The sequence below is a fragment of the Mesocricetus auratus genome, unplaced genomic scaffold (assembly GCF_017639785.1).
Source record: "Mesocricetus auratus isolate SY011 unplaced genomic scaffold, BCM_Maur_2.0 Super-Scaffold_100014, whole genome shotgun sequence".
In the NCBI taxonomy this organism is placed as follows: domain Eukaryota; kingdom Metazoa; phylum Chordata; class Mammalia; order Rodentia; family Cricetidae; genus Mesocricetus; species Mesocricetus auratus.
In genome coordinates, this window is record NW_024429197.1 from 24,470,360 (window position 1) to 24,487,650 (window position 17,291).

At 51.4% G+C, this 17,291-nt stretch overlaps 1 protein-coding gene across 7 annotated transcripts in view; it reads left to right on the forward strand.

The window, feature by feature from the left end:
• Rnf220 (ring finger protein 220) overlaps window positions 1-17,056 on the forward strand; it is a 224,991-nt gene extending 207,935 nt beyond the window's left edge. For 5 of the 7 annotated variants that reach the window (XM_040756846.1, XM_040756850.1, XM_040756848.1 and 2 more), the window contains 9 exons: window positions 1,957-2,000; window positions 2,419-2,551; window positions 10,292-10,388; window positions 10,561-10,647; window positions 10,744-10,799; window positions 10,938-11,016; window positions 15,115-15,223; window positions 15,344-15,418; window positions 16,101-17,056. In XM_040756846.1, the coding sequence (XP_040612780.1) occupies window positions 1,957-2,000; window positions 2,419-2,551; window positions 10,292-10,388; window positions 10,561-10,647; window positions 10,744-10,799; window positions 10,938-11,016; window positions 15,115-15,223; window positions 15,344-15,418; window positions 16,101-16,172 (752 nt within the window). In that variant the 3' untranslated portion in view covers window positions 16,173-17,056. Of the gene's footprint in view, window positions 1-1,956; window positions 2,079-2,418; window positions 2,552-10,291; window positions 10,389-10,560; window positions 10,648-10,743; window positions 10,800-10,937; window positions 11,017-15,114; window positions 15,224-15,343; window positions 15,419-16,100 lie in introns of all 7 variants that reach the window. The other 2 variants (XM_040756845.1, XM_040756847.1) reach the window with 1 other exon arrangement.
• Window positions 17,057-17,291: the final 235 nt, after the last annotated feature.

Genomic DNA, 17,291 nt, shown 5'->3' on the forward strand with positions numbered 1-17,291 from the left:
TTACAGGAATGGCCAGGGGAAAGCCAAGCCTTCCGTGCTTGCCTGGGAATTCGCAGGTGAAGTGCAGCCTGTCAGGATAGCTTTCTGGGGCTGTAAGGATTCCTCTGCTGGCCTGGCTGGCCTGGGTGAAGAGAACATCTTGCAGTATCATGCTCAGTCATTTCTTCATTCAGTGATCAGATCTTTTTGTCTTGTTTTTGTTTTTAGATGAGGGTCCACTATATAGCCCAGGCTAGCCTGGAATTTACAGCAGAGCTTCAACCTCAGCCTCATAGTACTGGGATTACAGGCACAAGTCATTGATAGTCAGCCTCCCAGGGAGGTGCCTTGAGATTGGCAAGAATGTAAAGGACCTTTGTTGGCACACTGCTCCACACTACATTTCCAATAACTTTTAGGAGCCTTTGCCCAATTCCTTTCTGATTCTTGCATGAGGTGTCAAAGCCCGCCTGAGCCTGAAATTCCAAGGATTAGCTCAAGCAAAGCGGGGATCTGGATCTGTGTGCACCAGGGCCCATGTCTCTAGTGGAAACACAGGGAACTGCAGAGATGAGTTAGACTGCAGGCCTGGGTTCTGAAATCCCACATGCAGTGCTTGTAGGCTGGTAAACTTTGCTTTGGCTCTGAGGCCACTGTTCCTGCTGTTTGAGAAACCCCCTCCCTCAGATCCTCAACCAGCCCTAGGGAACTGATGGGATCAGTCTCACTGAGAAGGCAGACGTGGGAACCTCTTGGTACAAGGGAGCATTCTAGGCTGTAGGGTCAGGCCTGGTTTCTTGTCTTGCCTTTGATGCTTGTTGAGTATTTGCCTGTGTTCCTTGATACAGTTTCATTTGTTAAAATGTGGGAAGACAGCCTTGGCTTCAGATGTAGGTGTCAGTGAGTCTCCCTGAGGTACTGGCTCTGAGACTAGCGGACAGTAGAGACCCTAACCTGTCGCATGTGAACGCTTCACCTGTGTTTCCCTCCCTGGCTGTTCTCATGAATTTCCCATCAGGGTCAGCATACCTATGAGAGTTCTACCCGGCCCTTTAATAGAAAACCTTTCCTTCCTTGACAGGCTCCCTAACCCTCCCCCATCAGTCTAGAGTGGCCATCACTTATCCTGCTGTTGCATTCTGGGAGGAGCAAAAGGGAAAGAGTGTCTTGTTCTGACCTCTTCCTGCTTTGGTGACAGGAGGACTGCAGAGAAGGATTAGTGAGCTAATTAGAAATGATTGCATCTCTCAGCATTAATTAGCAGTGCTGTGGGCTTGCAGTGTGCGCTTTGGAACTGAGCCCCCTTTGGGACAGCATGGCAGGCAGGCCTCTGCCTCTGGGGCCTGCCAGCCCTCTGTACTGATTAGAGATGATGGAACAGTTTAGGTTTGGGTAAGAACTATAAGGCCTGCCCTCTTCTGGTACCCTGACCTAGCTGCCCAGACCCTCTGCACTTTTACAACTGGGCCTCAGTCTCCTTTCCTGTAAAATGGGATCAGCGGAGCCATCAGAGATACTGCTCTTGGCATGATCTTAAGTGGTATACTAGGTGCCATATTCCTGGGCACTTGGCCTGGAACAAAGCAAGTTTCTAAAGGGTGAGGAAATAGTAGATCAAATCAAGCCTTGGAATAGCCTGGGATTCTAATCAAGAAAATCTTTAGAGCTGTAGTTGCAAACACCAGTAAGTCTATGGACCTAGCTACTCAGAGTTTCTCCTCCTGGTGGTCTCGTTGAGCACTGCAGCTAGGGAGGGGTGAGTCGCTCTTGAGGCAGTTGTGGTCAAAGAGTAGACCCTTTCTGACCACCGAGGAGCAAGCTTGGGCCCTGGAAGTGCAGGAGGCACTGGAGCACGAGGGCTGCACAGGCACTGGACAGAAAATGCTGATGCTGCCGCAGGCAGGGTCGGCTCCACGGGGCACCGAGCTACAGTGGCCATCAGCTCATTTCGTGTTTATTTCCCATTTCTCCATGCAGCTCGCATTGGGAAAATGAAACGGAGGAAGCAAGATGAAGGGCAGGTATGTCCCCTGTGCAACCGCCCCCTGGCAGGATCGGAGCAGGAGATGAGTAGGCATGTGGAGCATTGCCTTTCTAAGGTAGAGGGGCTGTGGCCACCCACCTCCTTTCCTCCTCCCTTCCCTGACACTTGCTGCTGACTGCTCCTAACCTCTGGCTCCTGGGGTCTCCATGCGGGCTCAGCAGTGGCTCCTCCCCCTCTTCTTTCTTCTTTGGCTTTCATTTCCACTTACTCCCTGCTTGGGCTCCTGTGGAAACCTATGGGGAAGAGGCCCAGGTCCTTGACTTCCATGTCGGTTGTATTTCAAGGGAGCCCATTTGGCACCCCACAGTAGGGGCTAGGGTTGTGCCTTCCTTGCAGACTTTGTGAGCAGGTGGGGATGGCTTGGGCTCTGCATGACCCTGCTCTGCTCTTCACAGAGGGAAGGCTCCTGCATGACTGAGGACGATGCTGTGGACATCGAGCATGAGAACAGCAACCGCTTTGAGGAGTATGAATGGTGTGGGCAGAAGCGGATACGGGCCACCACACTCCTGGAAGGTGGCTTCCGAGGTATAGAGCAGCTGATACCTTGGGCAGTGGTACTCTGATGACCAGGTCACTGCTGGTAGCTGGTCATCGTTTCCACGGCGTGGGAACTGCTGCTGGTGGGGCTCCTTTGTGGCCGTGCTGCCTGCTTGTGATGTGCATATTAAAGTGGATGTGTTTGGGTGGGGAGACGGAATTGTGAGGCTGCAAGCTAGCAGTGACGAGGGGGCTCAGCCTCGGGTGATGCATTGAAGGTGACAGCCAAGCCGCGTTAGCACCTGCATAAAATATTAAAGGGACGGTTATGCATTTATCACTCCATCCCTCTTAAGGCTGATAAATGAGAATCCAGCAACCTGCTGTACACCTCCAGCACTAGGGGCCCTCAGGGCTTCTAGGCAAACACATTGGATTTTCCTCCTCCTCCTCCTCCTCCTCAGCTCTATGTCAGGGAAATCAGTTTCAGAGGAGAGAGTGAGTTATGGCAAAATCTGACCTCCCATGAGCTTCATTGGTGAATCTAATTTTAGCTCTGATCCCATCTCTTCTCTCAGGGCGCCCTCTGCCCTGAAGCAAGAGGGGCCTGGGCTCAGCTGCTCCCTGCTTCCCCTGGGCTCTCCCCAGTTGTTGCAGAAGAGTCTGCAGGGCCCTGCCCATCTCTCCTGCCTCCCTAGTTCCTAAGACAAGCTTGGCCCTCTAAAAGAGATAGAAGAATTGGTTGGGTGCTCAGGGTCAGTGTCCTCTTGTCAAATTCCCCTGCCATGGGGCAAGGGAAAGAGGCAGCTGCTTCTTGGCTTTTAGCTCTTTCCTCTTTCTCTGTAAAGCACAGCTGGCACTGCAGCTTGTGGTCATTAAGGGAGTCAGGCTGCATCCCATCTGCCTCCTGTGTCTGGGCAACACCCTTGAGAGTGCCACTGTGTGTGCGCTCCCTGGAGAATCTCACAGCAGCCTTGAAGAGGGTCTTTGCCTCCTTAGAGACACAACACCGGGTCATGCTCTTAACAGTCTCCGCAGTGCCATCCAGTGCAGATGGGTCATTGTGTCTCTGGGCTTCTTTCTTGCTTGTTGCCCACAAATCTGAAGACAAGCCAGAGTGGTAAATCAAGAGGGATTAAAAAAGAACATCTCCCTAGAGGATGAGCTGGACAGTCTCAGTTGTCAGTTCACAGAGCAGTTATGTGCTGGGGCTCTAGCAGGTCTGAAGCCTTGCGAGAATGAACAGTGGGGCCCATGAGTCCAGACATTATGCCCATGGGTACTGAGGTGTGTGTAGGTGTTGAAGGCAGTCCCTGCTAGGTCAGTTCTGGAAAACTTCTGGGGTAGCCATGTTCTCAACTGCAACTGTGCACACCAATTGCAGTGGCAGTGTCTTGGCACAGAGTGGGACCTGATGGCTCTTGGGTGCTCCTGGAGTGCCTGAGTGGGTCAAGCTGCACAGGGCCTGCTGCTTCAGGAAAGTCTGTCTGCCCGGGATGCACCAGCAGCTGGGTGCGGGAAGCTCTCAGGCCTCGGGTGGGGATCATTTTTCCAGGTGTGTTTACACTGTGAGGTTGTTCCTTTCAAGAATTCCTGAGGAGAGTTCAAAGAGGCCTTCTCTTTGAGCGATTTGGAGAGCCAGAATGAGAGTGAGACTTGAAGAGGGAATGGGGCCGGAGGTGCCTTTATCTGCAGAGAATTGCTCCAGCTTTCCTGATAGAAGCTGCTGCCGCCTCTTAAACAGCTTAGTGCAGTCAAAAGACAGACTGACTTGAAAGGCTGTTTTACAGCGAGATCAGCAGGGGCCACGAAGCAGAGAGTAGAGCGATGGAGGCTGAGCCTCCTCAATGGGAGGGGTCTATCAAAGAGAGGCCCTGGCTGGTCCTCACTGCCTCTGCCCCTGAAGCCCATCTGCAGAAGCTGGCCATCTGTCAGCCTACCCTCCCCGGCCAGGACCAATAGGCCCAACTCTTGGGGGGTTGGGTGTGGCCCTGCCAGGCGGCTGGTGTCAGTGCAGTGCATTGATCGCCCGCCGGGCGGGCTGGGCCGCAAGCTGGGCAGCTCCTGCTTAATGTGATTGAAAGGCAGTTAAAATGGCGGTGACCTTTTCAGGAGGAATTAGATTGCCTGCCAAGACCGGTTAGAGGGAGTGATAACGCCAGCTGAAGAAGCTGCCCAGCCGACTTCAGAGAGAGGGAGGCAGAGGCAGGATGAGCAAGCGAGCAGTGAGGCCCATTTAAGCTGCACTGTGTGTGCTGACAGGACAAAGATTGCTGTCCTTGTTAGATATGAGAGAACTGAAGAACTGTGATAAGTCCCCGGATCCCTTCATTCCCCTGTCCCTCCTCCCAGACTAGGGTCCTTTCGTCATCCTCGACAAAGCGTCCTACATGGGTCAGATCAGCTGCCTCGAATGTAATCTACTGTGGAAGGCAGTGGTGAAACGAGTGTCTTGGTGAGGACACTTCACCTAGAAGACCAGGCCATGAGCATGGGAACCTGGGGCTAATGACAAGCTTCAGATGTCTCAGTCCTGAGACCGCTTGGAATTAATGTCTCAGGACAAAAGGAAGAGAGCAAGAGAACATCAAGGGAGGTCCAGCTACAAATAGATTGATATTTAGAGACAAGGTCTCACTGTGTAGCCCCATCTGGCCTGGAACTCACTGTGTAGATCAGACTGGTGTCAGATTCACAGAGATCCACCTGACCCTGATTCCCAATACAAATAGATTTAAAAAAAAAAGGAAATAGCTAAAGGCTTCTAGAGAGTAACTTAATCAGGCTTGGTGACATTCTCACATCTCAGTCTAGGAGCGCTCTTTGGGATGTCCACCTCAGCTGCTGATAGTTCACATAAAACCTGAGATTTTCTGACTGCTGGTGCTGTTTGCATATGGGTAGTGCCCAGGGCCCAGTGCCTCCCCTAATGATACCAACAGTTAGGGTGGAAAATGCTTTTCTGGGGTACTCTGCCAAACCTAAACAGAGTAGGTGTCTTTCTAGATTGGAGAAACAGGCCACAAAAGAAGCAGCCTCTGGGATAAGCCTGACTATGTGTCCTCCATAGTCAAGATGTGACAGCTGAGTCCTAGCTTGTGCCTCCTCCTACCTCCTCCATGTCTTACAAAGAGGTGTGGGGTGCTGGGCCGTAAGTCCTCCCTTGTACTGGAGTCAGTGAGAATTCACTTGTCTGGATTTGGGGAACCCAGAGCTCAGTGCTTCTAGAAGGGATAGTCTGGACTAAGGACATGGAAAAGATTGGTTTCAAATAAGGCGGTTGTGATGTTGTAGGCCAAGAGAAGTAAGATGAGGCATTTCCAAGGAAGCTGACCATGAATTGGAAAGTGTCTGTCTGCACCTTTGTCTTGAGCCCTAGCAGAAGCTTTGAAGGAATGTGGCACAAAGCCCCTTTCAAACAGGTGGGGTAGGTCAGATTTGGTGGTGTACTTCTTTAATCCCAGTACTCCTGAGGAAGAGGAAAGTGGATCTCTGATTCTGAGGCCAGTTTGGTCTACAGAGTGGGTCCCAGACCAGCCAGAGCTACATAGTAGGGATAGGAGAGGGTGGAGTAGGGAGAGGGAGGATTCTAAGACATGTAAGTTGTGGAGGGCTTCTGCCCTGCTGGATCCTGCCTGGGGTACCATCTTTCCTGAGTCCCTGCCTTAGATCTGCAATGAAAAGAATCATGGGAGAACAAGTAGAGCCAACTGTATCACAGCTTTTTTTATTGTTTTTTGATTGGTTTTGTTTTTTGTTTTCAAGACAGGGTTTCTCTGTGGCTTTGGAGGCTGTTCTGGAACTCGCTCAGTAGACCAGGCTGGCCTCAGACTCACAGAGATCCTCCTGCCTCTGCCTCCCGAGTGCTGGGATTAAAGCCACATGCCACCAACACCCTGCAGCACAGCCCTTTTAAATAACTATTGATAAAATTTAACAGATTATGAGGCAAGAGTGTGAAAGGTGAATCTATAGGCAGGGGCCAAGATGGGAACCCAGTTGCTAAAAACAACCCTGGTTCCACTGTGCTCCCTAGTCCTGTCAGTGACAGGTAAAGGTGGCTGTCTTCTGACACTCTACCGCCTTCAGTTATGATGGCTGCCTGTTGGGAGGGATGTGGCTAGGAGCAAGGCTTGTTCTGTCCCTTGTGGCAGTGGACAGGATTTAATCACCTTTTGGAACACAATTGTTAAACTGGAACAGAGGGAGTGCGGGCAGAAAGCAGGTATCAATGGTTTTAAACTGCGTCTGTCTCTGCAACTCTCCTGACGTGAGGCAGTGAGACGCGTTATCGAGAAGGCCCGGAAAGTGGCTAAGTGCGTTTGACACACGCCAACTCCCTGCCTCCACACTGGATAATTGCATTGTCAACTGTTCAGCGAGGTGGCAGGTGACACTGCAGGCCGATTGATTGTCCCGCATCGCAGCTCCCCAGACTGTCAGCTCCCCAATCGATGGCGTTTACACAAGACACCGTAACTGCATCTGTAACTAATTCCAGTGTAAAACTCCCCGGAAGCGGCTGCCCCTGCCCTCCTGTAGCGAGTATGGGGCTCTAGAAGGTCCTAAGACTTGCCTTTCTCCCCAGGCTCTAGTTTGGTTGGGAGCAGCAGGTGAAATCAATGGTTCCTTTTTTGTGGTTTCAGGTTCCAGGATGTTCCTGCCCCTAGTAAACGGGCATCTCCAGTTTCTCAATCAATCATTTGATCAATTGATTAAATTAACACTGATTTCCCCCCTCCACAATGGTCCAGGAAGAAATGAGTTTATGGGAGAAGGGTCATTTTCATAAAATTTAGACTTACATCTCATTTCTGCACTTAACCCTCTCCCACTCTGTTCCAAGCATTCACTTGAAGGAAGGGAATTCTGCCAGGGACTGTTGACCATCAGACTTAGTTCGCCAGCCATTTTGTCCTTTTCATCTGGAGCAGAACCATAGCAGAGGGGCCTCCCTGGTGACAAGGAACTGTTCTGGATCATCTTGGAAGTCCTAGGGACCTAGTTGTCCCCTGCACAGCAGTAGCGGGAGCAGCAGCTTGGCTGCTCTTCCCAGAGCTGCTTGGAAGAGGGGCCAGAGACTTGGAAAGGAGCTGTCTGTGCCATCTTGCCTCTGAGTACTGGCTTGGGATATTCCAGCAGCTGAGAACATAAAATGACTGTGGAGCCTTCCTCTCCAAGATTGGGGAGGGGGGCAAGCTGGCAGGGGTGCTTTCAGTATAAAAACGACTTTATGGCCGTTTCTTTTTATTATGATTTTGCCAGAAGTCAGCAAGTGACATTTCATTAAGAAAATAAAGTTTAATGTGCTGGGAAGGAGTTTGAGCAGGTTGGGGCAAGTACCAGAGTAAAATTGGTGGTGGCAGCCTGTTTGGAACACCTGTGGGGATAGGGAGACGTTTCCCACATATGTCTCAGCTAGGGGATAGAGTCAGTGTCAGAGTAGACTGCTCAGGCCAGAGGCAGAACAGGGTTATCATGCTGCCCTCTTTGTTCCCCAGTCAGAGGAACCAAAGGTTGCTGCAAACTGGGTCAAGACTCTTGTTAGGTTACTCTGGGCATTAACCAACCAGGCCTGGCCTTCCTTCTGGAGCAGTATTGGCAGTATTGAGCCAGTACTGCTGGGGTGTGCTGTGTGGATGATGCTGGGAGTCAGGCTTGTGAGCCTGGAAGGTTTCAGTCTGGTGGGGAACAGTGTTGATACAGTACATAGAGTTGTGGAGTTGTATAAGAGCTGGGATGGACATCAAGGAAGGGACAGGTGTGTAAGTACCCTGAGGAAGTCACCACTCAGAGCACCTGGAGAATGGGACCAGATCCTAATAGGTTCATACCAGACAGAATGACCTCCAGAAGGCTGAACGAGTATTGGAGGTGAAAGGTCATTCCTTTAGCAAGAGGAAAGTACTTCAGGTCACTGGGCTGCTTTACCTGTTGGGGCTTCCTGGCAGCTTTGCTTTCTGTGTTTGGGCAAGGAAGCCACCTTAGCCTCAGAGGTACTAAAGAGCTCTTTCATCTTCCCCACCCACAAAGCAGGGTAGGCTAGGCTGAGCAGGGAACGTGAGGCTGCTGCTGAACTGCATATACTTAGGAGTGGGGGCTGGCAGGGCTGGCAGGGCTTGTGGGGTGCAGGCTGTAAATGAACCTGATAGCTACATTCTGATTGATGGTGGAGTTTGTCTCCCAAACTGTCAGAGGGTTTATAGAGGTGCCACTCACCCTGGGGTGGGAATTGCTTGTCAGGACACCTGGCTGTGAATAGAAGACAGAGCTGTAACTTGGTGTTTTCTCAGCTTAATGACTCTGCTGCTGACCTGCCTGCCGCCTCAAGTGTGTCGATCCCCCTGGGTAGGCGCCGACCAGCTTCTTGGGTGGATGCATGGGATCTCAGACCGTAGACTGAAGGGTCAAAGGGATGAACAGGAAACGGGCACTGCTTAAAAGCACATCCCAAGGAAGTGTTGGGCACGAGCGCAAGGGTTAGATGTGTCTAGGACACAGCATTCAGTGTGTGTCTGCACACAGGCTTCGGAATGAAGGGAGAATTAGAGTAGACATGTAGACTTCACCGACTTCACTGGGAGGGAGGAAGAGCCGGCCTGTGTGTCTAAGTGGGATGAGGCAGGAAGCAGACATTTCTGAGATCACTGGACAGAGCTCTAAGCTTCTTCCTCGATGCAAGAGATTCCTTTGCTGGGCCTTCTGGGCAGAGTCCTTCATCTTCCTTTGTCTCTGGCAGAGCTGATCTGGCTAGTGAGATGTCACATGAGACCCACTGGACAAAGACGCAGGGAAAGCTCTTTCATCTCTGATCTTGACCTATCACGATGTGTGGTTCTGGGAGTCAGACCACCTGGCACATGAAGTGTGCTTGGTGAAGCCTTGGTAGCTCACCCTTCACTTTAGCCAAGAGTCTGCCTTTGGCTGGGCCAAGTGCCCCCTGGGGGTGAGCGGACTGTCTGGCTGTCAGTCTGCCCTGCCCAGCCTAGTTGCCTTCATGAGTGCTCTGAGAGGCAGGTGTGCATGCCGGTCCTCCCTCCTTTCCTTTCTAATCCCTCTCTAACTACACTTGTCCAGGAATCTGGGCTGTGTGAGGTGGAGATGAATAATTAATGTCAGGCGCTTCAGACGCCAAATATTTGAACAGCTGCCTGGTGTTTTTGCTGGCAAAGGACCTGGTGGCCCAAATCAGGATGTTGGCTGGGGGCATCCTACTCTGTGGCTCTGATTGGCCTTGGCCAGCCTTTTCTCCTCTGATGGACATCAAGCTGGATGGTGAGACAGAGGAAGACTCAGGTCATAGTCAAGAGTGACCTGAGTTTCTCTACCCTCTCTCTGCTCTTCCTGGAACTAGAAGACAGGTGTATAGGAGGCTTGTTACAGTGCCCTTTAAGAACCTGACATAGTGTTTGATTTTGCCAGTTTATAAGTAAAAACAACCTGGAGCTGCATGCAATATGTTAAAGGGTGAGAGAGGGGGACAGAAATAGAGTCAGAAATATCTGAATGTTACCAGGCAGTGGTGACTCATGCCTTTAATCCCAGCATTTGGGAGGCAGAGGCAGGTGGATCTCTGTGATTTCGAGGCCAGCCTGGTCTACATAGTGAGTTCCAGGACAACCAGGGCTGTTAATACAGACAAACCCTATTACCCCCCCACACACACAAAAAGCCCTGAATATCTGCTTGTATATATTTCTTGGACCTAATTCCTACCTGGAAGCAGCAGAAGGGCACCCTTGGCCTAGTTCTTGGCCTCTGACCCTTCTTACACTCTGCTTCCGACAGGCTCCGGCTTCGTCATGTGCAGTGGCAAAGAGAACCCAGACAGTGATGCTGACCTGGATGTGGATGGAGATGACACTCTGGAGTATGGGAAACCGCAGTATCCTTGGGGCAAAGTGGGGCAGACCAACAGTCACAAAAGTAGCTGGTGCCACTAAAACTTGATCATACTCCTGGAGCTAGTCTCAGCTTTGGGACAGGGGTTGCTCCTGAGAATTCAGAGCCCTTGTGGTCTACAACCTTGGATCTATTATCCTTGACCATCATGTCAGATACACAGAGGCTGACGTCATCCCTTGCACAGGAGAAGAGCCCGGTGAAGCCAAGGAGAGAGAGGCACTCCGGGGTGCAGTCCTAAAGCAAGTGTGGGCAAAGCTTGGGAGGGTTCTGTGGAGGGATCGCTGCAGGCAGGGCTTACCTATCCTCACTTTGTTCCTCTCCTTCCTTTCCTCTAGTGGTGGGACCCCCAGCACCCGCATCACACCTGAGTTCTCTAAATGGGCCAGTGATGGTAAGTCCTGACCCAGACTAGCAGGCCTGGGGTTGGGAGAGGACATCTTTAGATGGTGATGACTGTGTGAATCCCAAGCCCTCAACTGTGTTGCTCATTTATCTAGCCAGAGTATGAGTTGAATTTTTGTCCCTACAGAGATGCCGTCCACTAGCAATGGTGAAAGCAGCAAGCAGGAGGCCATGCAGAAGACCTGCAAAAACAGTGACATTGAGAAGTAAGTAGGGACGGCTGAGAGGGGCCCTTTGCTAGCGGGAAGGCTGCTGCCAGGGCTTCTGGCCCTCTGAGTACAGCTCAGGCCTGCTGCCCTGGGCACACAGCCGGCAGTGGAACCCAGCTGGTGCTAAGCGTGACTCTGTGAATTGATCACTGGGCCATGGCCCTGGGAGCCTTGGTGGAGAGACGAGCGGTCCTTCCCTGCCTGCTGTGGCTGCCCCCACCCGTGGAATGTGATGTATGGCCGCCCAGCCCAGCCAGTGCACTTGATTCATCTCCAGTTTCTGTTTCTTAATCGGGAGCTAAATTGGTTTCATTTTTCTTGTCCCTGGTGGCGCTTGCAGCGGGTTTTAGGCAGGAGCATTGGGTCTCATCACTTCCAGTGGGAATTTTTGGCCAGGGTACTCCAGCAGGAGAAAAGGAGATCCATTGTTACTTTGCCTGGGGCTGCTTGACACAGCATTTGATATCAGCTGGCCATCCTGCTGCCTTTCCAGAAGCCCGAGAAAGGCCAGCACTGGCCCCAAGAAGTGCTATTGTCCAGTCTGGCTGCTAGAGTGACTGCCATTGGTCATTGCTTATCTCCCTGCACCTACCCCTCCCTCTAGCTGGAGGCTAGGTTGCCTGGGGTTAAAAGGTAGCCTCTTCATCCTAGGGCCAGTGTTCCATCTTGCCTTCTGCCAGAAGAGTGGCTCGCAGGCCAGTGCAGGGCTGGGTCGGTGGCCTGGGTCACCTCCCATTTGTTTCCCTCCATTTTGTGTTGTCATAAATTCATTCCAGCCCGTTGTGCTTGATCAGTTTATCTCGGCCGGGGCCGCAAGTGCTGCTGGCATGATGTATGGGCCGCAGCGCAGGGCCCGGCTGCCCATGAATCACCGCAGCTGCTCCGTGTCAGCGCCGGAGCGGGCCATACGGATTCGGTGCAACCAGCTTAGGGAGGGGGGGTGACGTATGGATGTTTATTTAATAATTCTCTCCTACTCCAGCTGAGCGGGGCGGGCGGGGCTGTAAGGGGCGCCTACCCTCGTCTAGAGGGGCTGCTCATAAATCAGAAAGACAAGATCATTAATCAAGGATGGCGCCCAAGGGGGAGGTAGGGGCCAGAGCCAGTGGCCATCTATGAAGGTGCTACCCACCCAAGGCTGGAGAAAGTCAGCATAGCTGTCCCACCTGTGAGCACTGGCTTGGGTGGGTGGGGCACTCTAAGACAAGGTGGGGACTGATTGCTGTTATACAGAGCTCTCCATTGGGTCCAGATCCACCAGGATTGATGCTCTTCAGTCCCCATGACATCCTAGTTCACCAAATACGGGTTCCAGCCCTAGGTCTGTTTTATATCCAGGAAGGGAGAAAGCCCATATGTGTTGAGAATTTACCAACCATCCAGATAGGGATGCCAGAGAAGCTAGCTCTGTAGGTGCTAATGAGGGAGAGGTGGGTGAAGATTTCACAAAAGCTGAGACAGAGCAAGGAGCTCCAGGGAACCTACCAGCACTAAGAGGAACTGGCAAAAGCTTTTTCAGTATCTCTGGAGAAGCGGGTGGATAATTATGAGCCCATCACGTCCAGCCACTTGGGAGTCACATTCTGTATTGCTGCTGATGTTCTAAAAAAAATTAGAGATTGAAATTTGTTGTACATTAAATGTTACTACTACCAGCTGGGCATGATTGTACAGTCCTGTAATCTCAACACTCTAGAGGCCAAGAAAGGAGGATTGTGGGTTTGAGGCTAGCCTAAACTACATAGTAAATTTGAAGTTAGCCTGAGGTATGTAATGAGACACTATCTCCAAAGCATAAAACATAAGTATGTTCCCATGACTCTCTATATATTCCCTTCTGACCATTGTGTCCAGTAGTCATAGACCACCTGTCAGTTCTGCACTTTTGTGAACACATGGTCCCCCATGATAGCCCCCCCACTCCAGAATACTGTCCATTCCCTCACCATTACTGTGTGGTTCTACCTGATGGAATGCATCTTTTAAACCTGCCCTATTTCTCTCTCTCTCTCTCTCTCTCTCTCTCTCTCTCTCTCTCTCTCTCTCTCTCTCTCTCTCTCTCTCTCTCTCACACACACACACACACACACACACACACACACACACACAGAGGTTGTTTATGACTTAACCAGTTCCTGCTGCTAGCTGGCGAAGTCTCTTTTCTCACTTTTGACCTGTTTGCCTCCCAACCTGCATGGGCCCTCAGGCTACTTGGCCTTCTTGGATTCTACTGCCTTAACCTGGGGACTCTTCTCCTTGTAAAACTCTTCTCCTTGGTCTGCCACAGTCTGGGCAGGCTACCTGGTTTCTTCACATGTAAAATGAGCATCTTCTCACAGGGGTTTAGGAGGTGTAAATAAGATAATTATCAGTTTCTCAGTAAAAATACATGGCAGTTAATAACTACTTAATAAATTTTAGTATTGTCATACCCTAAGGCACATCCCCAGTATCATTGTTTCTTCTGCTCCAGGAAGCATTTCTCTCCTTACAGTGTTCCTTGGCGCCATTGCTTTTCAGAGGGGTGGGGGAGGGGAATCTCTGAGACTGTCCTGGCTACTCCTTCATCTGTGCTGCTGGTTTTGTGTCAGGGTTTAGATCACAGGCTGAGACTGCCTAGAATAGTTAGGGTCCCTGAAAGTTAGACCGGCAAGGGTTTTCTCATGCTTACGTGCCCCAAGTAGGGCTTATGCCACTAGTAAGTAGTCACTGGAAGGAAGATGTTAGCAGGCAGTCCTTGCTGAGGAGACAGACACCTTTGCTGTTAGGATGACAGACAGGGTAAATGGAGTTGAGTACAGAACATCCTGAGCCCTCTGGGAGGAGCCAGAATGATAAGGCGGGACTAGTGATTCCTGGAGAAGGAATCCAGAGAGCAGCACAGAGGCTGAGGGAGTGGGAAAGAATAGTTTGGGGAGAGTGTTTATATGAATAGCATAAGGATATAGCAAATTACTGAGGAGAGATGCTGATGAGCTGGGCTGGTTTATGCTGAAGGAGACACTGAAATGCTGGAAATAAAAATGGCTTGATTGGCCTTTGGAATGTAAGTTTTGCTAGGTGCTGGCAGAATGGGCTAGAGGATGGATTGCAGCAGAGACGCGTTTGTTTGAGTTAATAAAGTGATCCTTAGAAGCCATAAGGATGAAAGGGGTGTGGCTCAATTTGTGGAAAGTCCTGGATGGAATCCCAACACTCAGGAGAGGCAGGAAGTACCATTTTTAAAATGTCCTGATGAAGTTTCATGTTTTGAATGTTAATTTAAGGAACAAAAGGGGCTGGAGAGATGGCCCAGCAGTTAAGAGTACTGGCTGATGTACCAGAGGACTCGGGTCCAGCTCACAGCCATCTGTACCTCTAGTTCCAGGGCATCTGATGCCCTCTTCCACCCTCCACAGCACAACACCCATGCACATAAAACTAAACCTTGTTTTGGCTTTTCTAGACAGGGTTTCTCTGTGTAGCCCTAGCTGTCCAAGAACTCACTCAGTAGACCAGACTGACCTTAAGCAAACTCAGATCCACCTGTCTCTGCCTCGCTGAGTGCTGGAATTAAAGGTGTGTGCCACCATATCCAGGGTGACTTTTTTTAACATACGGACCACAGCATGGTAGTTTGTAGTGAAAGCGGGAAGGAGTGGAGAATGAGGGCCACAGCGTCGTGGTGAAAATGAGAAGGATGGCAGGTGCTGGTGGCGCACACCTCTAATCCCAGTGCTTGGGAGGCAGAGGCAGGCGGAGCTCAAGAGTTCAAGCCCAGCCTGGTCTACAGAGTGAGTTCTAGAACAGGCTCCAAAGCTACTCAGAGAAGCACTGTCTCAAAAAAACGAATGAATGAAAAAGAAAAGGAAGTTTGAAGGACTAGAGATGGCAGAGATACTTACTAGGAAGAGGTGACAGGTTTTGAAAGCTGAGGGTGATATGAAGATAAGGGGTTGGTGATGGTTGCCAAGACTCTGGCTTAGACATTCGTCAGGTAGACATGGAGGACTACTGAGCTTACATCTGGCACATAGGGATGTCAAGAAGAGGTTCCTTGTTTGATTCTGGGCTAGAGGTACCACCATGCTACCCCTCTGTGTATTGTCTCTACAGAATCACCGAAGACTCCGCTGTAACTACATTTGAGGCCCTGAAGGCTCGTGTCAGGGAGCTTGAACGGCAGCTATCTCGGGGGGACCGATACAAATGCCTCATCTGCATGGTGAGTGGGAAGGAACCAAGGCATGCTCTTGGTCAGCACCAGTGCCTTGTGGGTGTTAGGGGGGTCTTGGCTGTATTTGGGCCTGCTTCAGTGATCCCTTCTCTGCCCACCTCCTCCTAGGACTCATACTCGATGCCCCTAACGTCGATCCAGTGTTGGCATGTGCACTGTGAAGAGTGCTGGCTGCGGACTCTGGTGAGGACTGGGTGGGCAGCTATCAGAGTAACTGCCCAGATGTTCGTGTCTGTAGCTGCATCTGCTTGGGGAGTTAAGGATTCATCGCGCCCCCCCCCACATTAATACATTGTTCGCACTCTCACTTTGGGTTTATTCAGTTCTCTCCTCCCTGGACTCAATGCATGTTCCCTTCTTCCCAGCCCAAGAAGGCCTGGGTGTATACATGTATTGGTGAGACCCCAGATCAGAAAGAGGCTGCTGGTGGGTAAGCCAGACCAGGGCTTCTGCCCCTCCCCCTCCCATTACTAAGCTCCTTCTGCTCCTGCCCTGTTCTTAGCTCGGGAGCAGCCATTAAAATGTCGCCCGGAGACAGCAATAAAAGGCCCGGACGTGGGCTCTGTGTCCTGATCAAAGGCCGCGTGTAATCTCGTTAGGGCCGAGGCAGCCACAGCTGGACCCAGCCTTGTTCTCATTACCAGGGCTCCTGCTGCGGGGCTGGCCAGGCGGTTTGATCCTGGCGTCTCCCCAACACAGGAGCATGTCTGCCTGCTCAGAGGCAGCCCGTGCATCCCTAGCCTGGCTGACAAGAATGAGGTCCCAGCACAAAGTGGTGAAGAGACATGGCTGCGGGCCCAGTGCTCATGTGCAAACACAGGTCACGCTGTGTCTAACCGAGCCCTCCCCTTTTTTCTCTCTTCAGGGTGCCAAGAAGCTCTGCCCTCAGTGCAACACCATCACAGCTCCTGGAGACCTGCGGAGGATCTACTTGTGAGCTAGCCATCCAGACAGGCCTTGCGTTGAGCAACCCCACCTGCCCCAGCCTCTGTGACAGTGAACCCCTCTCCCTTTGTACATAATTGCGCACAGGTTCCCCGTGTACATACATGCACATACACACCCAAACACACATATAGGACTCTGGAGCCAGAGTGGAGCAGCCCTTCCTGCTTGCTCCTCCTGAACTTGGGGACCATGCCTCTTTTGGCTCTGTTTCCAGTGAGGGGCAGGAAGGTAGGGATGGGGAGTAGCAGGGCAAGGCTCTTGAGCTCCATCCCCAGACTGACTGACAGACATGCAAACACCAGACTGAAGCACATGTAATATAGACTGTGTATGTTTACAATGTTGTGTATAAATGGGACACTTTGCCCTCCGCCACCTCCCCTTTGGTTGTACGATTTTCTTTTTTTATGAATCCTGGAAGCAGTGCCCCCTTCAGGGCTGGCTGGGGGCTCGGCCCATCCAACTCGTAAGGTGCCTGCCTTTTCCTCTCCCGTGGCCTCCCTCCCCTTTCCCATGTGCTCGGTGTTCAGTGGTGTATATTTCTTCTCCCAGGCGTGGGCCATGTGCCCCAAGGGATATGATCCTCTCCTTAGTCTTAGCTCATGGGGCTCATTATAAGGAGCTGGGGGTAGGGTGGAAAATGGGACCGAGCAGAAACAGAGGCTGCAGTCCGGCTGGCTGAGGGTGCTTGGCTGCCCAGCCTGCTGTTGAGACAACTCCTGGGAGTAGAACGCTGTTCCTAGGGGACGTGCTGTCTCCCCTGCCCTCCTGTGGGCCCTATGGTGTGATGCTGTGTCTGTATATTCTATACAAAGGTACTTGTCCTTTCCCTTTGTAAACTACATTTGACATGGATTAAACCAGTATAAACCAGCTGCTGTCTGTGTGTGAAAGGGGTGGTGACTGAGGCAGTTATGAGGGTCATGCTGCAGCGTTTCACTGTGGTGAAGCCATGCAGGGGTGGTGGACGCCCTGGAGCATCCCAGCAGGTGTTGGGGGGAGATCTGGGCTCCTAGCTATTGATGGGTAGGGGCTCTAGGTTAATTCCTTATCGATGCAAAATCGTCAGCTCATTAATCACAAAAGAGGTCAGAGCTTGGGGTACGGA